The 21988-nt window shown below is 42.4% G+C and overlaps 1 protein-coding gene and 1 long non-coding RNA gene across 2 annotated transcripts in view; one reads left to right on the forward strand and one right to left on the reverse strand.

Annotated features, from left to right (window-relative positions):
* Positions 1–21988, reverse strand: part of LOC134503320 (uncharacterized) — a 136696-nt gene that overhangs the window by 61742 nt on the left and 52966 nt on the right. The gene's annotated exons all lie outside the window — the stretch shown is intronic.
* Positions 1–21988, forward strand: part of LOC134503215 (discoidin, CUB and LCCL domain-containing protein 1-like) — a 36848-nt gene that overhangs the window by 3187 nt on the left and 11673 nt on the right. Inside the window, exons 2-8 of the mRNA XM_063311909.1 lie at positions 2008–2229; positions 10880–11017; positions 14239–14290; positions 16622–16694; positions 17852–17985; positions 19329–19366; positions 21057–21251. Coding sequence (XP_063167979.1) covers positions 2008–2229; positions 10880–11017; positions 14239–14290; positions 16622–16694; positions 17852–17985; positions 19329–19366; positions 21057–21251 — 852 coding nt within the window. The remainder of the gene's footprint in view (positions 1–2007; positions 2230–10879; positions 11018–14238; positions 14291–16621; positions 16695–17851; positions 17986–19328; positions 19367–21056; positions 21252–21988) is intronic.

Raw genomic sequence — 21988 nt, forward strand, 5'->3', positions numbered from 1 at the left:
TCAACTTTGGATCTTCCCCTATAAAACTTCTAACCATGGAGCCCTTGGTGCTCTCTGAGCTTGGTTGTTTGCTTGCAGACATTTCATTACCCAACTAGGTGACAACATCAGTGCCTGTTGGGTAATGAAACATCTGCAAGCAAACAACCCAGCTCAGAGAGCACCAAGGACTCCACCGTTCAACACTGAGCTGCAGATATTCTCTTCTATTGGAACTTCTAACTGTTGGTTCTTGTCTTACCCTCAGAAGCTAGGGAGAATAAATCCACACCCTCTTCCCTGCAATAGTCCTTCATCTGTTTGAAGGCTGCTATGGCTATAACTATCAGAGCCAGTTTGGTATGGTGTTTAAGGCATCAGGCTAGAAACCAGGAAACCATGCCAGCTGGGGAATTCTGGGAGTTGAAGTTCACACATTCTTGAAGTTGCCAAGTTTGAAAAACATTGACCAAAACATAAGCTGATAGATATCAGCTATCTGATGAAAATCCATCCTGGAAAGAATGTTCATTTCTCATCCTTCTTGTAGATCCAATCTGGGAGGATCCGCAGGAGGATTTTGCATCACTTCTGGGAACTGCAGCAAATAAATGACCAGTCACCCCATGATTACATTCATCTGTAGAAATAACAAGAGTGGTGGCCTGAAAGGAACTGTATTCATTTAAAAAAAAAAAAAGAACATTTGAGGTTTTCCACCCTACTCAAGAGAGAGGAGAATTTCCTCCATCCTAGCAGCATCTGTTCTGTTTTGTCTTTCCCATATCCTGTTGAAAAATCTACTGACTAGGTTATGCTGGCTAACCTGGCACTGTCGTCCTGTTGAATGAACCCAGAAAAACGACATTCAACAGTGGGGTTGTGTGTAATTCTTTTAAAAGTGTTGCTATTTTCCCTTTTGGCACTGATCACAACTGAGAATTGAAAGTTCATTTGCAAACTTGGAATTTCCCATTCCTTTTCTCCAGTTCTATAAAATAGCCTTCTACAACCTTGCTGCTCTTTAGATGGGTTGGACCTCAACTCCCAGGATTTGCATCACTGAATATGCTGGCTGGGAGCTGAAGCTCACCCTCATGTGATGGGTGTCCAATTTAGGAAAATTGGTTTCTGATAAGGCTTACACTGTTGAAAAGTGGGTTCCTAATGTCTGAAACATGACAGGGACAAATAAACTTTTATGCTGGCTCAGCTTGTTACTGCATCCAGCCATAACAGGCTTCTCATATTACACTTTGTTTTAATCATGGCTTGTTGAATAAGCACAATTGGGTTCACTGACTACTCTAAGATATAAGACATGGTTTGCAAGCCACAGTGACTAGATAAGCACAACATGCTAAGAGTGAAAGAAAAACCTGTGGGCCATGTGGCCACTGGCAGCCCACCAATATCTCTTCTGTACTTCCTCAGTAAGTAAAAGCCAAAAGGGGTTTTTTGAGGCATTTTTGGTGCTAGGAGACAAAATGGGTGCTTTAAGAAGCAGCGCTTTAAAAACCCTCCCCAATGGCCCCACGTTTACAGTGTGATCTTTAAAGCATGTGCAAAGCCTGCTGTACCACTCAAGCTGTTGGAAGTTGCACATTCTTGGGCTGTGAAGGGGGAAAGGGCTGCATTAAACCTTATATCATAAACTTGCCAAGCTCCTCATCCCCACAAGGGTGGCCACTTTTCTCAGTTTGGAGAATAGAGAGGGGCAAAAAAATGATCCTTTAACCCCTATAAATTTAAGGCACCCATTTTACCTCTTAACCCTTACCCCAGGACCCCAAGCAAGACAAGTAGAGATTATTGACCCCACTGATGTCACAACGTCACTGCCCACACACTCTGAATCCAAATAAATTTTTAAAATGATCTGCCTCTGGCCACAAAAGTGTTGCCCTTATGAATCACTGTGCCCCGATGTGCTAAAGTAACAACACACAAAGAACAATTGGGTGTAGTGTGATGTTCTACCCCAGCCATCAGACCAAACATGGCACTATTTCTCTCCTTGCCTTCCAGGGGACGGTTGTGGTCATTCAGTGCTCACATCTTACAGTGGGACTTTGTCCTCCAAGAACTTTCCAGGCACATATCCAAACTCCACTTCTTGTGAGTGGCAAATTCACGGAGCAGCCGGAAGCCACCTCAGCCTGGCCTTTGGAGACATGGACATTGAAGCCTCTGAACAATGCAAATATGGCTTCTTGTTGCTTTCATCTCCCTCAGATGGTTCCAGATTTGGTAAGGACATTCGACTTCATTCCTAAAGATAATTGATTCTAATTATACTTTCCCATGGAAGCAAAAATGTATACATCCCTGTTAAGGCTGGAGCGGGGGGGGGGGGTAAACCTGCAAATCCAAGAGGGTCCTGCTGCTTAAGGTGAGAGGAGCCCCCCCCCACTCCTTCCAAGCACTCCATCTCCCATAGCTCACTTCCAGGAGCAGCAGTCTGACCAGCCCTCTCTGTTCTTAGAAATGAAATCAGTCCCAATATTTCACAGGGATTAATGTATCTTGGAACAGCCTCATGTGGTGCAGAATGGTAGGCGGCAGTGTTGCAACCAAAACTCTCCCCACGACCCGAGTTCGATCCCAGCGGAAGCTGGATTCTCGGGTAGCCGGCTCAGGTCGACTCAGCCTTCCATCCTTCCGAGGTCGGTAAAATGAGCACCCAGCTTGCTGGGGAAGGTGACAATCAGGGAAGGCAATGGCAACCACCCCGATACAGTCTGCCAAGAAAATGTCGCGAAAGCGGTGTCCCCCCAAAGGGTCAGACATGGTGCTTGCACAGGGGACCTTTCACCTTCACAATGTATCTTGGACCAAAGCCACACTCAGCTTATGAATGGCATACCAGAAGCTACATCTAAAACAATGGCTGGGACCAGCCAAAAAATTAAATTTGTTTTCATTATATTTGAGCATTTTAAAATGAACTGGAATGAATAGGACTCCAGGACCAAATTGAATAATTTCCACCTTCTACTATCTTAGAAATTATGACTTGGTAACAATTTTCAAAGGTCTCTGGAGGGTTTCAGGGGCCTCAGGTTATGTATCTGTATAAAAGGCTATAAAATATTATAGTTCTTTGCTATGGACTTTTTTGTCTGGTTGTCTTCCTTCCTGCATCCTTCCACGGATTGTCAACTTGATCTTCCATCTTTGGTTTCTTTGGCTATTCCACAGGAGGCAGTGAGGAGAGAGGAACATCAGCTCTTGACAGAATGTAAAGTGTGTCATTTAGACCCAGCACAAAAAGATCTTTTCTTCTGCAGCACTTTGACCTTCTTAGATCTCTGCTGCTTCACTGGTTCCTTGGCTGGTAGATTTCTTCCCCCAGCCTTGTCCTATACTTAGCTCTGTTTCCATTCTTGCCACTTCCATCACTTTCCATTCCTGTGAAAGGCTGTTCCATGATTTTCTGGAGGGCAGTTCCAGGCAGACGTTTCCAAATATTGTTGTTTCTTTGTTTCTTTCCTTCTTTTCTCTTTCAGCTTCTCCCCCTCCACTTTTGAGACTTTTGTCTAATCTCTGAAATCCTCTGCTATGAAATACTGCAAATATTGGGGGTGCTGTTACTCAGCAGGAGGGAAACTTTAATGAGTTGATACGCATATCTTCTTCTTCTTTCTCTATAGCCCATTTTCCAAGCAGAAAGTATTTAGAAAGTTAGATTTTTTTATAATGTTCTTATCTAGGACATTGCATTAAAACCATACACCACAGCAGTGTATGTATGTGTGTGCCAAATATTTGCATTTGGGATTTTTTTTTAATGGACATGAGTTTGGAATCTCTGGCAAAGCATTTCCAACAATCCCCACTTGGATTTCTCTGAACATTCCATTCTGTCCCCTCCATCTGTCATATGCAATACAGCCATTTGCTGGTTGGTGTGTGTGATCCCCCCTCCCAATCTGAGATGTCATTTCTTAAGGGGGGAAAAAAACAGATTGGAACTTATTGCAAAGTCTTTCCAAACACAACAATCACATTCACTGTTCTTTTTTCATCACTGAGTAGAACGTAATGTCCCAGAAGCAAAAGCTTCTTACCTGATTGAATATGAGTATGTCTGGTTTTGAACAAGCAGATCTAGCTGTGCAATAGCCAGTTATCATGTGTAAAACACTGTCTTATACCTGGTCGTAGGGATAACCAGTCTTCCAAGATGCAACTGGAAATCTGCGTTCTTGTATTCAAGAAGTTCTTGAACAGAATGATGTCGAATGCTACAAGAAAATGTATCTGTCCCATGGAGTGGCAACACCTTGCTTGACTTGAGTGGGCTTAGAAGCAAAACAGGTTAACCTGGTTAGTACTTAGTTGGGAGACCACCAAAGAGTTCAAGTTGCAGACTAAACTGGGAGGTTGAAAAAAACAACCCAAGAAAAACCAATGGCAAATTAGCTCTAAACTTCTGCCAGGAAAACAGTAGGAATGTGTCCGTGCAGTCACAAGCAGTCCGTGCAGTCACAAGCAGTTGAGTTTGACTTGATGGCATCTTTATTTTTAGATATAGCTAGTTTTAATTAAAATATAAACTTGTATCTAAGAAAATGACCATGGGGGTCACATCGCTTCCTGTTGTGAAATAAGGCTCTGCAATCTGAATATGCAGTCACTGATCACAGGCATTCTCTTCCACCTTCAGTTCATGGAGAAATATATCACTAATGAGCAAGCTTCCTTGATGATGATGATAAGTACAGTTAAATGGGAAGGTAGTTACCCCTCCCATTCACTTTGGAGGAGGACCTCCAAAGAAGATCCTAAGGTTTAACCAGGTCCATATGGAGGAGGTAGTTTCCAGGTAACTCAAAGCCACTTTTGTGGAGAGCCATGGAGATGGTCTTGAAGGGAATATTCAGAAGCCATTACAGAAACAAGGGCAGAAACATTTCTTGAGCTCTGGAAAAGGAGGTAGTATTTGGAAGAAGCTTAGGCTGGCTCCTTTCTGACTCAGTGGGGTGTAAGAGGATGGGAGGAAAACACAATCAGACTTAAATAATTCTGTTACTATTGATTATGTGCCATCAAGTCATTGTCAACTCCTAGACCACCTAGATGGTCCTTTTCTCCATGACGATCTGCCCCCAACCTGGTCTTTCAGGTCTTCTAACAGTGCACCCATAGCTAATGTAACTGAGACCAGCCACCTCACTGCTGGTCATCCTGTTCTTCTCTTTTCTTCCATCTTTCCCAACATTAGAGCCTTCTCCAGAGAGCTAGGCCCTTGCATAATGTGTCTGAATCTGTTACTCTAGCCTATCTCAATAAAATGTAATTCTAGTCTTCCTGTGGAGTCAGTTTCTTGATCTGGTCTGCCTCATAGGGCTGACAACTTGGGACTTTAAAAGAGAAATGATCTCAGTCCCCAAATCACATTCGGCTCCTGAAAGTTTTTGGTATACTCAGAGATCTTCAAACAGTGGTACCCATTTCTCATATATAACAGAACAACTAGGGCGTTGAGAACGACACTATGAACCCAATTCCATTTAATGTCATTTCAGTTACATCAAAATCCAATCCAGTTTAGCTTTCTCTTTTGACCCCACCTGCTTTGGTCAAAAGAGTCCTCTACCTAAATGCCAAATACCACCTTTGGCCCAACAGAAGGGTGCACCCCTGATTTAATTTGAATGGTGGTGGATTGCGATTATTTCCAGACTCTTACATTGTGATTTTATGCTTTTGCTTTGTTGATTGCAGTTTATCTTGTTTTAAGATGAGTTATAGAGGGGGGATTGCATGCCACTCCATTGTGATTGGATCAGCCTCCGTGCCCTGTGAAATCACCAAATGTTTAAACCCAATCCTTGATATTGCAACAGGCTGTGATCTGGTGTTCCTGACAAAACCCAGGCGTCGTGTGCTTAAATTGCCCAGTCTTGGTTAGTTTGCCATCGGCAGCGAATTCTCATTTGAGTCAGCTGCAGTTTCTCCAACAGCTCCTCTTTCGGCAGTCGGGACTTTGAATGTTGACAGCAAAAGTGCCACGCATTTCCAGGAATGTGTGTACTTGCCCCAAAGTTTCCTTCCTCCCTCAGTTGTCTGGCTCCCACAGAGGCCCCGTGACATTTTCTGGCTCTGAAGCGGATCCCTTTCCGTCTCGGCAAAGCTGGGCTCGAGCTGGGTCTGGGAACACTCTCTGGCATGGATGTTCCGAGCAGTTTGACCTCAGAGCCGTGTGCTGCCCTCATGACAGGGAAGGGAGAAAAGCCTTCTGGCGGCAGTTGTGGAGCATTGTCTTGCTCAGTTGGCGAGGACAGGCAGGGGAAATGATGCAACTGCTGGGAGGCAGCTCAAGGATAAAGGAAGCAGGATGAGCTTTGTGTATTTATTGCTTTTGCATCCCACCGCAGTCGGTTCAAAAAAAGCATTTAATGCCACAGCATTTTAAAGAGGCTTACGAGGTGGAGGCAAAATGAGGTTTAGGAAGCATCTCGCTTTGATCCCATTCCCTCCCTCCCTCCATTCCTTCCTTCCTGTTTATTTTCACTGGCACCACAGAGGGCAGAGGGAACGGCTTTGAAGGACAGGAGGAAGAGCCACTACCAAGGCAACTGTCAGATAAGCGGAGCTTGAGCCCTGGCCAAGAAAATAACTTGATAAAATGTCTCAGACAAGCCCTTCACTAGTTCACACGAAGGTAAAGTGGGGGAGGAGAAGCACATTCAGACTTGCAAGATTCTGTCACTAGAGATGTTACAATAAAAGCAGTCCTGACCTCTGTGGCATTGGTTTCTTCCTTGTTGGGCTGACATCAATTTTGTAAGTCTGAATGTGCTTCCCCCTCCCTCACATCATCTTCTTGTGAACTTGTGACTTGTCTGAGACTTTATTCAAGTTATTTTCTTGGCCCGGCTCAGGCCGCTCTCATCTGACGGTTGCCTTGCTGGCAGCTCTTCCTCCTGTCCTTCAGGGCCATCCCCTATGTCTTCTATGGGCACCTATTTCACTAATTGTGCTGTTGTCCCTATGGTATCTCCATGCAGTTCAGTGGTTCTTAAATTTTGCTGTACTAAGAACTGCCCTTGAGTCTGCTTCTTCTTTGTGTGTCATTGTATTTTATTGTGGCTGTGGCCAAGGGCACAGTGAGTGCTCAGAGAGGTAGCTTAGCTCTTCCGCTGCAAGGGAAGATGCTTGACAGGATCCTTACTCAATGGAGACGTGACTTGCCTCTTCGGTAGTAGCAGAGGCATCTTAGGATCCTCCCCCCTGTTCTCTGGATATACTTTTTCTCCGATCACCATTCTTACCAGCAAGTCTGATGGAGGCAGAGAGGGTTATCAAAAGACCCTTAGCCAAATGGAAAATTGGCTTTCCTTTTCAGTAACAGGCTCCAAAATTTCTTGTTCAGTCGAAGAGTAGTTTCCCTCTTCAGCACATACAGGTAGTCCTCGCTTAATGACCACAACTGGGACCAGAATTTCAGTTGCTAAGTGAAGTGGTCATTAAGCAAATCTGACCTGATTTTACAACCTTTTTTGTGGCAGTCGTTAAGCCAACCACCATGGTCATTAAGCAAACCATGTGGTCATTAAGCAAATCACGCAATTCCCCATTGCTTTTGCTTGCTGGAAGCCGGCCAGGAAGATCGAAAATTGTGATCAGGTGACCATGGGATGCTGTGATGGTCATAAATGCAAATTGGTTACCAAGCACCCAAATTGTGATCACATGACTGGGGGGATGCCACAATGGTCATGTGAGGACCAATCATAAGTCGGTTTTCTCAGCACCATCGTAAGTCTGAACCGTCACTAAATGAATGGTTGTTAAGGGAGGACTACCTGTAGTAGAACCCACAGCTTTTGGGAAACATTCTTTCCCCGATTACTATTACCATTACCATGGATTAATAGCAAGACTACCAGAGAGAGAGAGGTTAGATCAGGAAAAAAGTATAGGGAAGCGGAAGATTCAATTCCCTGCTGGAGACTAAACCCCACATCCTGTGCAGTTGGTATCCTTTAAAGCAGAAATTGCAACATCATTTGTGTATACTTCAGCCCTAGCGTTCCACTTCCGGAGACTCAGTTTACGGCTTGAAAATAGCGGAGAGACAACGAAGGTCAGGAAAGGCAAACAAAGGCACGGAGCAGGAAAGCATGTTGACAACTGATCTGCGGTGTTTGTTTCGCTTCACATCTATTTGACCACTCTTTCCTGACTGTTTCATCTGCCTACTTGGTTAAATAAATCTGCTCTTTGCCTTATTAGCCACATGGGCCATTCCGAACGGCTGATGGAGGTGGAGACGTGAGCGTAAGGAAATTTTGAGGGATAGGGACAGAGCTGACTCTCTTTTTGGCATGTGGAAGACATTCCAGAGATCCTCCTATAATTCATGGTCCTGGGATTTGGGAAGTGGGAGTGGAGAGCAGTGTGTGAGTAAGGTGAGGATAACCAGATTGCTTACTCTGACTCAGTAGTGGTTTGCGGCTGTTTAATCAGAGGAGACATTGTCATTGTCATCACCATATATTCCAGAGTGGTCATTCCAGAGTGGTCTACATTCTTCTGTTTCTCCGATTTTCATTTATAGCCTTGCAGACAATCAAAAGATCTTACACCAGAGTTAGGAAACATGGCAGCCACCAGGTTCCTGGTTCCATCTTTCAGAGATTCTTTTAATTAAAAATAAATCAAAAGGAATCTGGCCTGCTGCAAAATAAGCATCAGCCTGGAACATCATCACAATTTAGAGCAAGGCCTTTGGTTCCCCCAAAGGCCCCACAGAATGGTAGCCTAGAGAGCATGTTATGGGGTGAAATTTGATTTCTGGACCATGAGTGTGTACTCACTGGCCATCCCAAACATGTTTTGGCTGGTGACCTCACCTGGCTCAGCATGTCTTGGTTCAAGAGCTAGGTAGAGTCTGACCAAGGTTGTCTTTGGATGGAAGGATGCCAGGAAATGTTAGGTCTATAGGCCAGACTGGTAAATAAAAGAAAATCTTGAAAGAAGGCAGTGACAAATGTTCCCACTGCTGCTGAATGACATGAACACAACCATGAAATCACCAGGAATTGCAGGCTTACCTCCTGCTTACTTAGAAGCCATTTTATGAAGAGGCAAACCTCTCAGGGTAGCCATTTGTGAGCAGGACCACCATACACACCCACAGTTTCCCGATGCTGCCTCCTGCCTTAAGTGATATGACTTCACTCTTGGAGGTGCAGATAATGAAGCCCTGAGAAGCTTCCCATGGTTGCAACCAAAGTGCAGTTTTTAAAGTGACCCCAGGGAGAAATATTAAATACGCACATTGAGAATAACCATCTGGATGCAATTCAAGGTGCTGGTTATCACCTTTAAAGCCCTACCTGACGTGGGCCCAGGTTACTTGTGGGACTGGCTATCTCTGAGGGTTTCTGCCCATTCTACCAGATCTAACAGGGTAGGTATGCTTGAGGTTCCTCTATCAAACAGTATCATCTTGTGGGACCAAGGAGATGTGCCATCTCTCTTGTAGTACCTACCCATGGATCAGCATCCTCTTGAAATTCAGACGGTCCTGACCCTCTTGATCTTGCAGAAGGCTCCAAAGGCCTGACTTTTCCCCCAGGCATTAAGGCCAGAGTGTTAGAGGAGCCCAATATACATAGATAGTCCCTTAGTTGTATATTTATTTTTCCTTGCATTGGATTATTTTAATTGGTGATTTTTTAAAATATTGCTTTTTGTATGGATTGTTCACTACCCAGAGATGTGTATTTAGGGTAGCTATATAAATTTTCTAAATAAATGAACATTAATTTGCTTAAATTTTCATTCAATTTCAGGGTAAATAAACCCAAATTTAGTTTTCCAGCCATAATCTTTTGGAACACAATTTCTGGCATGCCACTTAAAGTTCATGGCCAGCCTTCAACCTGAGGGGGGTGGGGCGGGAAATGGAACAATCCTGTTTTATGAGATGTGTACACAACACTTAGCCTGACTTGTATTTCGGAGTTGTTGTGACACTAAGAGAAGCAGGCATGCTCTGAATTACTAGGAGGAACGATGTGTGCTACCTCCTTTAATGCTTGATTGGGTTTTTCTCAGAAAGCTTAACTGGGCAGCCTTGGGAGAACGTGAGAAGAACTTTGCTGGATCAGGCCGAAAGACCCATTATCCACAATCCTGCTTCTCACAGGAGCTTCCAGGCAGGGAATTAAGACTTCCTCTTTTGTTTCTTTTCCCAGCAACGAGTGAATTACCATTTCTGCATGCAAAAGTCCCCTCTAACAGTAAATCGTTCTTTCTAGCAGGGATCCTATGCCAACAGAAAGGAAGCCAAAGCTGAGCCATGGGAAATGAGAGGGCTGAATCAACATGCTTGGGGGCAGTTCAAGATTGGCAGAAGAACAGTGTACTAAACCCTAATAAGGACCTTCTTGGTAGAACACAAATACTTTGCAGTGGGCTGATGTCATGATTTGGAGTTTTGTTTCCTTTTCCTTGTGGGTTGCTTTATGGCCTTTATTGAGTCCAAACCCTTAGCTTTTGGGGACAGTTAATTTTCAGTCAGCCTCCCACTGCCTGACTTGGAATGGCACGCACCAGGAATGTCTGCATACAGTCTAGTCTATAACAAGATACATAGGATGATCCTTAACAATGATAAAGCTGGGCTGAATAAAGAGTGAAAGAAGGAACAAGCAGTGTCTCCAAATGCACTTTCCGCTGTTCCTTTCCTATCATTACCACTTCCACTCTGTTGCCAAAACCAAGTTCTTACTGGAAAGAAGTTCATTGGGGATCCAGCTGGAGAAGGTTGGCTGGGAGAATAAAAGTTGATTGGTTATTGCTGAAAGGTGCATCAAATGGCCAGTATGACTCTGGATATAATAACAGTTGATACTCTTTCCTTCTCTTTTTCCCATTCCAGGTCCATACTGTGGCAATGCACATTCTCCACGCACCGTCTTGGTGATGAATTCCACCACCATAACCATCTTGTTCAATAGCACAAAGCATCACTCAGGTCGTGGCTTCCTTCTTTCTTATGCCAGTGGCAACCAGTCAGGTAGGGAAAACATCTCCATCGCATATCACTTCTGAAGCGTCAGCTGCAAATAACAAAGATGTCTACTAGTCATTGATTTATCCGACATGCATTGATGCAATTCAAGGATCCACAATGTTTAGCACTGCAAATGTTAGAGAACTACAGTTCCTCATCTTCCCCACCACTACCCATACTGCCTAGGGATGTTAGATGCATTTATGGTGAGGCTTGCCTGAGGTGCCTTGTTGGAGACCTGAAAGTGCCAGGAAGATGATACAGGAGTAGGCAATCCCACAGATAACTTGGATCTAAGCCATGTAAAGCTTCACCTACCAAAGTGAGGATCTTCAGTGAGACTCAGAAAGCAGCTATCAACCATGGAGCAGTTTCAAGCATGGTGCTGTTATGTCATTTCTAAAAGGTACCACCTGCATTGACACAATCTGGGTCAGCTGCAATTTCTGGACTATCTTTAAAAAGAACACCTGAGTCACAGAAGCTAAGTGCTTCTTTCTCAGGTAGGGACATAACAGGTTTATCCACAATACAGGTAGTCCTTGAATTACAACCATTCATTTAGCGACTGTTCAAAGTTACAGCAGTGCTGAAAAAGGTGATTTATGACCAGTCCTTGCACTTACAACTATCGCAACATTCCCACAGTCACATGATCATGATTTGGGCGCTTGGCAACCAGCACGTATTTACAATGGTTGCAGCATCCTGGGGTCATGTGACCGCCATTTGCGACCTGCCCAGCCGGCTTCTGACAAGCAGAATCAATGGTGAACTGCATGATTCACTTAGTGACTGCCGCAGAAAATGTAAAATTGGGTGTGGTCACGTGATGCCTCACTTAACTACACTGCTTAATGATGAATTTTCTGGTCCTTATTGTGGTCGTAAGTTGAGGACTACCTGTAGATCAAAGGCTATCCTTGCCAGAGATATTATGTGGCAGACAGCATTAACATCTGCCCCAGAAGGATTACCCTAAACTCTATGATTGTAGAAGAATCATGTCCCCTTTCCTGTCCCATGCATCACTTTAGCCACTTCAGAGGTGAACAGTCTGTGGCCTGAAGCTAGCGCAAAGCCCTTGAAAACTTCAATGAAGTCCCCACAAGGATCTCCCAACATTTTTACCAAATGGACATTCTTATTGTCACAACAAATAATAAATACCTGACTAGAGAATAATCCGCCTCCTGTGGAATGGCTCTGTATATATGAACTCTGCTTCCCTTAAGTCTGGGATCTGCCCTGCTGGGTTGCACCATTACAGTTGACATTCCTCTATGTCAGTGTTTCTCAACCTTGGCAGCTTGAAGATGTGTGGACTTCAACTCCCAGAATTCCCCAGCCAGCCATTGCTGGCTGAGGAATTCTGGGAGTTGAAGTCCACACATCTTTAAGCTGCCACGATTGAGAAACACCGCTCTATGTTCTTGTTTTTAACCCATTTCTCTGTATACAGCTTAGAGCCCTTTGGAGTGGAGTGGAGTGGCACTGAGGTGTCAGTAATAGACCGATAAAAATTAACTATATTTAATTTTTAAAATGATTTAATAAATAAATTTACTAAAATAAAATCAAACATCCCTTTTATCTGGATGCGGTCTACTTTTACACGGGATCCTCTAACAAGCCATGCTAACGCCAACTGCAGTTCCTCAACCCAGGAAAAGGTGTGCATGCATGTGTGTTCCTTCCTTTCTTCAGCCCTGATGGCTTTACCTGCCCCCTTTTTGCATCTTTGTCCACTGAATGCTCATGGGGCAAGAACCATTCTGGCTCCAAGACACGTGAATAAGCAATTATATCTGTAACACTTCAGCCTGGTTCGTTGGAGCCAGCAGAATTCCAGAGAGAACATCTACAGCTGGTCTTCATCTTGGAAGTGTTTCCACAGGGCCAGTTTCAGTGTTCTCTGGCCAGAAGTATTTGTGAGTCACTGCTCCTCCCACATGGCATTTTGCAATTTGTGGGATGGAAGCATGAAAAGAGGTTACTTGGAATTTATCTGGTGAACACTGAAAATAGCATTGGCAGCTGTCCATACTGGGATAAGTTGCATTCTTCATATTTGTCTCTACCATGCAATTAATCCAGGAGTCCCAAATCTTCTTGGGCCAGAGGGAACGTAAAGTGCCTGTCGTGGACACCCATGTAAATGGCTGCTATGGCAGATGTGTTCAGTCATAGACATCAATTTACCAGAAGCAGAGATGTGAAGGTCCAAAAGAACAACAGCAGAAAAATGCTTCACCCACCCCTGCCGGAGTTTTAGGTTGTTTTTTTTTAAAAAAAAAACTGGGTTGAAGGACCATGGTATATTTTCTAGTACTTCCTTTTAAATGCAGAGGCAAAATCAATTTATTGAAGCTTAGACATGCTCACACCAAACCAAAAACTAATGAACGGGTAATAAAAGTGATGATTTCAATGGTCAGAAATCCATGAAACTGATAAAATAATACAAACAACAATTAGACAAAGTTTAATGTGGCCTTGTGTGCATTCTGGGACTTGCACATTTTTCCTCAGTGTTTTTCTCTCTAAATTACTGTCTGGTATATTTGATGCAGTGATTTGATTCACTTTGATATAATGAAAGTCCGAGTCCAAAATATATCACACACTTGGTTTTTTAACTATATCGATGGTATCTTCTATTTCCAGTATTAACATTTTCCCTGCCTGCTTCTTCTAAACAGGCAAAAATGTAGAAATGCTACATTCCTTAGAATTCAGCAACTTGCAGCATCCCTGTAGCAAAAAGGAAAAAATGTGTAATGCTTACAGAAAACTCAGTGAACGCATCATTATTATATAAATGAAGCCACAGAGTCACGCTTTGCATGTTAGAAATTCCAGCATTAAGCTTGTACTGTCAGTTGAAGAAGGGTTGTCTCCAATCCTTTTGCTGCAATATGCACTACCCATTCCAGAAACTAGGACTGAGATGTGATCCCGTGGCAGATCAGTTCAGGAGCCAACAGGCTGCATGGGTGGTGGAATCTTTCCCTAATGCCAAAAACAAACAAATCCAAAACCCACCCACCCCCTTATTTCTCCAACATAGGGATCAATAGGATAGGCTTTGTTTCCATCACCTGAACTTTTGTGACAGATTTGGCCCTCCCCGCCTTGCTCATAAAAGTTGAAATGGAAATGCTGTAACCCCCATGATAACATCCACTTTCTAACCTGCAACATTCTCCCCTTCTCTCTTTCAGATTTGATTTCGTGCTTGCAAAAAGGTATCCATTATAACACAGAACAAATCAGGTAAGAATTTCTGATTAAAAAAAATCTGTCCTGGTTGCTTCTAAGTAAGAGAAGATCTCTTACTGCAACTCACCGTCAGTGCCAAGGTGACCCCATATTAAATATGCCTTTCATCATAGATTTAGAACTGTCAGCTGTTTCTTGACTACTTTAGATGTCTTTCACTGGATGCCTATTTGTTTTCATTTTGAAGTACTGGTTGTGATCATCAAAGTGCTGGATAATCTAAAACGGCCATTCTCAACTGGGCACCCTCTGTTCTGGGACTTGCAGTCCAAACAACTGGAAGATCTCAAAGTGCAGAAGAATGGCTTAGATCTCATCTATTTTAATGATTATATCCTGTCATATAAATCTTTTGGTCTCCTAGATATCATCAACAACAACAAACCCCCAAAAGGAAGCTAATCTGCATAAACATTATTCATGTATTGACAAAGATCTGGGAATAATTACTATATTAATTTAAATAGAAATGCAATTCATTTTTTTATTAATTGTGATCATGACATCTCAGAATGCTAGTGTTGATGGCTAATTTCCAGTTTCCAGTTTTTCTTTCCTAAAGGATTTTCATTTTAAGTTACGCTTGACTTGGATAGCCATTCAAGTACAGGGCTGCCCTCTGTAATGTAAGACATAGCCTGTAAGCTTTGCAGGCCTTGCTCTGTGGGTCATCATTTCTGGCTGAATGGGCTCTGTTGTTTTATTGCTGGAGTAATTTTGTATGTATTGCTGTTTTAATTCTATAAAGCCACTTCAAATCATCCGGAATAGGGCAGCCCACAAATTCAATCAATCAATCTTCAGCGAGCAATCATAAGAAGCTAGGATTTCTCAGTGGTGATGCCATGGCTCTAGAACAGTGTTTCTCAACTTTGGCCACTTTCAGATGAAGTCCACCCGTCTGAAAGTAGCCAAGGTTGAGAAACACTGCCCTAGAATGTCTTTTCAAAGGCATTCTCTTGGGACTGTTCTCCTGGCAAAGTCTGTCATGAATTTATATTTTTAAAGCTTTTCAGATTTTTTGTTACTGCTAGTTTTCATATTGCTCTATTTTAGCTTGCCTAAGACAAGAGATCTTAATAGTTTGGACTCAGTCACCCTTAGAGGAAACTGAAATGAATAGGGTTGAAATTAGTCAAGATCTCAGCAGGCCACTTCTAAGTCTGATTAAGTCTGGAACCAACCCAAAGTGGAATTATTATTGTTGTTGCACTGGCATGCTTCTAGTTTGTGTTTGATATTCCTTCCATGGCACAGTCACTCTACATAACATTTAGGCAGAACAAAACCAAATGTGTTTATAAAGAGCAACTACATGCAATTGCAATAGGGGAAGGGAGTTTAAACCTAGGCTAATTTTCTACCAACTCTAGTTTTTTAATTGTTTTAAAAATGGTAGCTTTGAAAGCCATGTTCAGCTGGTTGGGGAACTGCAGAACTTATCTCTGTAAAGAAAGGGACATGTTAAACATTATTTCCATCAGATATATCTGACTACCGTCCTTAAATTCTCTGCCCTGGTTTGAAAAACAACTGTGCTGCTATGGTATCTTGCCAACTTTGGCTGATCTCAAAAAAGCAAGCAGATCTAGTTAAGAGGATCAGGGAAATTCAGGGGTGTAGACTAGGTTGGGAAACTCGAAAGGAAAAACCATCCTGGAATAGGCAATGATATATTCATGTAGTCCCCAATTACTGACTTGGGAGGACATCTTCCTTCTGCTATGGCTTCATCTCTCCTGCTTATAAGAAAAGCAATGTTGTGCTGTATTTCTCTGTGTGAAAAATGGCTGGGGAATTCTGGAAGTTGAAATCCACACTGTCCTAACAGTCAGAAATCACGCTGAGACGAGGAGTAGGTCTCTAGTGTTTATTACTGCCACATAAAACAGAATCCTAACAAACTGAAGAAGCGTGGGAAAAGCCCAGACAGATAAACCCCAAAAGTTAAGGCGGGTCTGATCTGTGTCTCTTTGAATGGCTGCTTAATTCCTCAGTACTACGCATGCATTTTCCCCCCTGGATAGAGGCCCCCACCTGCTCGCCATCAGTACTCATGACACACACATCTTAAAGTTACCAAGGTTGAGAAACACTGCCTTAGATAATGATCTTGCTGCTACCCTAATCTACCTTTAGGCGCTATCAGCTCGTTGTGTGTTCTTATGCAGCTTGCTGAGTTGTTATAATGTAATTGAAAGGAACCCCCAAAACAGAAATACCTTCTGCACTATTTGAATGTTAGTTAGCCAACAGTCCTGCTTCTGTGTCTTTCTCTGACTCTCTCTCACACAGATCATGTTGTTTTCTATTATTTTTTTGTAGAGCTTATTGTCCTGCAGGCTGCAAGGGAGTGACGGGTGACATCTGGGGAAATCTGAACCAAGGATACCGAGATGTGAGTTGCTCAGCGTTGATCATGCATTCAAATGTGCTCTTGTTCAGAGAGTGGTGGCTTCAGAAGGCTGTTTTCCTGAGGACATGGAACTTACAAAGCCTATCTAACTGCAAAGTTATTTCCATTTCCAGTTCAAGAGAAATTCCTGGGGCAACCAAGTTCATCCTTCTTTGTGAGCAGCCTCATAGTGAGCTGACTGTGGTCCTGACTTGGTTGTCCTTGATTTTTGTTAATTTTGACCAATATACCCCTATATGCTTCAATTTAATGATATAGGTTTCAAATTGGGACATGGGAGAGGAGAGTTAAAATAGAGTCCATTCCCCAAAATGTAAGTTTACAGATGGTTGAATCAAATCATATTTATTTGATCAATGACCAGCAAAATTTAAAAGGTGGGATTAATGCTTTCCAATTAATGAACTAAAAGATTGAATGGATTTTGCTAATAAACCACTGCAGAAGACCTAATCAATTACTTAATAAGACTGTTTCAGTTGGAGACCTGCATTTGTGGAATTCCAACCCAAGTGAGATTTGCATGTCTCATAAATCCAGGCTTTCAGATCAGCTCTATATGCTATTCATTTCATTGCCTGTGATCATATTTATTTGACATTAGACTCTTTAAACATGCTTTATTCTAGTTTATGTTATTCGAATATGGTTAATGCTGCTTTTTGGAAGCCATTGTGTAATCCCAGAATCCTTAAAGGCAGCCTAATTATATCTGTAATTAAGAATAAACATTTTATTTTTATGGCCCACCTTTTAACCAAAGCAGAGTAGAAAAGCATCAACACGATACAAGGCAAGAAAAAAAAAACCTGACCAAAATCTGCAACGTTATAACAAAAAAAACCAGAGCATTTTAAAAGCAGCAAAATTTGTAGTAAGTCACACAAAACCCCATTTAATTATTAGTATTCTTATTTTTAATTATATTTCCTTCAGGAGGCAGTTCAGAATCTGGCCAATCCGCTCCATGGGCAGAATTAGTTGCTCTGATCAACCCTTCAGCTCGTTCACAAATGTGAATTAACTGAGCTTAAGAAACTGGAATGAAGAGCAGAATTGTTCTCATGGCGCTCTTTCCACTTGATTTCTGTTGCCTGGAGATTTGTCACAATCGTCCCCTTTTATTTACTCCCCTCCAGACATCTGTTCTCTGCAAAGCAGCTGTCCATGCTGGGGTGATCTTAGATGAACAGGGAGGACCAATTGTGGTATCGCGAGAGAAAGGAGTAACTCTTTACAAATCCAGTTTCGCCAACGGACTGCATTCAAAAAGGTGAGCGTCCAGCTGAATTGTAAAGCAGCCTCCAACTACTATGAAGCCATAGGTTCCATTTTGTGATCAGTTGATAATTTGCAGTTCTGTTCCACATGTACTAAAATAATCTTTACTTTGCTATCTTCCATTATTTCTCATAAAAATGGACATTCTAGTGGAGAGCAGTCAATTCTCATCCTGTGCCAGCATCTGCCTTGCCATTTCTCAGATGGTTTCTACTCCTGAGAAAAAAGGCTTCTCTGTTTCTACTTTGTTCTCAGATTGGGACTTCTTTTCCAAGTTAATTTTTTGATCTTAATTGATGGAGATGGCAAAAAGTGCCACTGTGGATAGTTTTCTACATCTTTCCATTATTCTTCAGCCTGCCTGCCTGGCCTAAACTGAAAAAAAGTACAATGGGGAGGTTTTCTTGAAATTTAATGGAAATGTGGGAAGCCAGGGAGGTTGCAGACCATAGCTCAGCCTTTCTCAACCTTCTGACCCTGGAGGAACCCTTGAAATATTTTCCAGGCCTTGGGGAACCCCTGCACATTCAGGCTCAAAGATAGGCCTCAAGTTACAAAATGATTGTATTCATTTCATGGGTAGGCCTGTATGTATGCATTAACAGTGTTCTCAAACTAAAGATAAAGAATGAAACTTACCCTTTTAATGTGAAGTTGCCTGAATTTGAAATATTTTTTTAAAAAGAATTGTGATCTCCCAGGGAACCCCTAGTGACCTCTTGTGGGTAGGGTGCTACAGAACCCTGGCTGAGAAATTGTGCCATAGAGAGATGATTGTACAATGACAGAGGACATTCATACTCACACCTTGCTCACCTTGTATAAAACCAACTTACCCCATATCCAAGAGAATTTCACCCAAAATTCTTTTATCCCCTGAAAGGTATTTAGAAAGCCAATTCTTGCTCATTAACCTTATGAAGAAAAAAATTGAGATTCAGATTTAGGATTAGAACTCTCATCAAAAATATGTGGCAAGGATTGTTGCTTGTTCCTGTGCTCTAGACTCATTACTTCGGATAACTTGTTTAAATTCAGAATCAGTTGCAGGAGGATCTTCAAATTTGCAATTAGCCCATCTGATTGTGGGGGAGAGGGACATGGACTCAGCACAAATGTCTGAGTGTTGCCCCTATGAAGCTATTAGCAGATACTGAGGTAGGACGATTAAAATCAGGAAAATAGAGGAAAGGATGGAGCATCTGCTCTTAAGTGCCACACCTTCAATCAAAACACAACTGTTAAACTAAATTGGAAGGTTTGCACTTGGATTCCAGAAGTCAATCTGTTTTATTGCTCTTAACCCTATGCATTTATGTGTTTCATTTTGAACAGGGGATCATTATCAGAAAAGCGCCTTATCTTTCACAAAGGTAAGTCCTGCAATCATATCCGTTTCTTTGCCTTCTTTCCTTGGAAAAATGTCTACCTCCTGTCTCCAACAATCAAAATGGTGAAATAATCTTTTAAAACATCATACAATAAGCTGCTGCTATTGGAAGACCCTGCTCATGGATGGCAATGGAGCAGAAAGCTACTGGATCTTGGATCTGGATAAAAAAATATCAGCTATATTTTAATGATGTTAATTCCAATCCTTTTAGGGGACCCGCCCCAACCTAGAACATTTCAGCTGTCTTGAACTAAACCTCTCGTCTCTCCAGACAGCATAACAAGGAGTTATACAGGGTGTCCTCACTTAACCATTCGTTTAGTGATGGTTTGGACTTGTGACGGTGCTGGAAAAAAACCAACTTATGACTGGTCCTCACACTTACAACCATTGCAATGTCCCCACAGGCATGTGATTACAATTTGGCCGCTTGGCAACCGGTTCACATTTACGAACATCTCAGCATCCCATGGTCAGTTGATCACCATTTTTGACCACCCTGGCCAGCTTCTGGCAAGCAATATCAATGGGGACCATGTGATTCACTTAACAACCATCTGGTTTGCTTAACACCTGCAGTAATTCACTTAACAACTGCCGCAAAAAATGTCATAAAATTGGGTCAGATTTGCTTAGTGACTACTTCACTTAGCAACCAAAATTCTGGACCCAATTGTGGTTGTTAAGCGAAGACTACCTGTAATCCAACATTTCTGGAGAAATCCTGATTGGGGAAGGCTGATTTAGGTCTCAAAGATCCAAAAGGGCACTCCAAGTCAATGTTAGAAACAAACTAGTAACCAATAATCAAGTGATAGGGTCAGATCCATAGATTCCACTTAACCTTCGGCAGTTTCATTTTGTACCATTTGAGTTCCCTAGGCTGCAGTCAAAGTCAGGTCTGTGGAAAACAAATTGCAGTCGTTCATGTTGGAAGCATCAAAGCCAGAGCTGCGTATCCTGAAAGGCTTTGACTCCCCCAGTTCTTTGAAATGTGTCACTCAATTTGTTATGACAGAAGGGGAAATTATTAAATGCATGGCTGGATCTTAGCAACTGTATTTGAGCTGAATTACATTTAAGCATGAATGAAATGGAAATCTAGTGTTTTCTCATTTTTGTCCTGGCCTCACTTGCTACAATTTAGAGTGGTCCCCAGTCTTGTGATCTGTGGCTCAAAGTTGTGAAGCTATTAACTTTGGACACAAAGGAGGCAAAGGTTATATATAATTCATCTCTATTTCCACTTTTTTTCTCTACCACAAGACTGTAGTGACTAGGGAGTTGGGCTTTGACCAGGGAGACTCAGGTTCAAGTCGCACTCAACCATGGAACTCACTGGGTGATTGAAGCCAATCTCTCTCAGCCCAACCCACCTCCTACTCAAATCTTCTTGAATGTTCAAAGAAAAGATGGGATGAAAATGCAGTACTAAATAAGTAATTGGAGTAACATGCTTCATGCGTGAATGAAATGGGTGTGAGCTGGCTCACAAATGTGAATTTAGTACCTTCTGCCTGTTACACTTGGGATGGCACAGCTACCTCTCACTACTTCAGTATTTTTCATGAAAAATGGAGTTCTAGGACAGTAGAAATCATGATTAGCTAGCAAGGTAAGTGTGAGGCTGTACAAAGAACCTAATTTTCTCTGCTTCCTTTTTTCCACAGATTGTGCCAGTGCTTTGGAAATAGCCAGCTTCAATGCTTCATCCTACTGGCAAGAACAGAATGTCCTGGGGGACCATCAAGCTTGGGCAGCTGAGCGAGCGGCTTTTGCTACTGATGGTTCCTCTTGGGCAGCAGATCACAGCTCTGCAAATGAGTGGCTGGAAATAGATTTGGGTGGAAAGAGCAACATCACAGGTCAGTAAGTATCAGCCTTTTCCTTTGTCTGAAAGATGAAGACTTGGGGCAACTGGGGAAGCACGGCTTTATGATGTCATTCTAGAAAACATGGGTGGAGATTTCCTCATACTCTCATGCTATTAAAACCCGGGGCTCATCAGTGAACTTAATAATTGTCCTGTGAAACTGCTATAAGATATGACCATCTTCCAAATCACTCCACTGAAGGATCTGTACCAGGTCAGATGAAAGCTGTCTGCTCCAATCACCTGCTGTTGATTCTTCTGACTGGGACAAATCATTTCGGATGTGCTCAGCCTTGTGACTTAAGCTGGTAAGCCTTGGCTGTGAAATTCAAACTCCACACAAAGGCCATTAACAAGGAGTGTATAAAAGAGGTAAATTTACAGCATTGCAGCACGGCTGTAAACATGCATCTGCAGCAGAGTTTCTTCGTGTAGGCCAGGAGCACATAATATTTTCTTAGCCTGTAAATGGTGTACCCGTGAGCGTAACCGAAGCCAGGACAAAATAAATGCATTTGGTTTAATTTAATTGATACATAAATTGAATTAAGTGTGGTTAGCATGATTATGCACCAGTCATGCAGTTAATAGGTTCCCCGTTCTATCAAATTGAAAACTACTGTACAATCCAGCAAATTTTGATGGTTCCTGAAACACACACAAAAGGCTTGGTGGGGAGGGGATCACAGCTTTGCCCTAGATTGAAAAAAAAGGGGATTTTAAAGAAAC

Source organism: Candoia aspera, chromosome 10 (genome assembly GCF_035149785.1).
Source record: "Candoia aspera isolate rCanAsp1 chromosome 10, rCanAsp1.hap2, whole genome shotgun sequence".
NCBI classification, from domain to species: Eukaryota; Metazoa; Chordata; class Lepidosauria; order Squamata; family Boidae; genus Candoia; species Candoia aspera.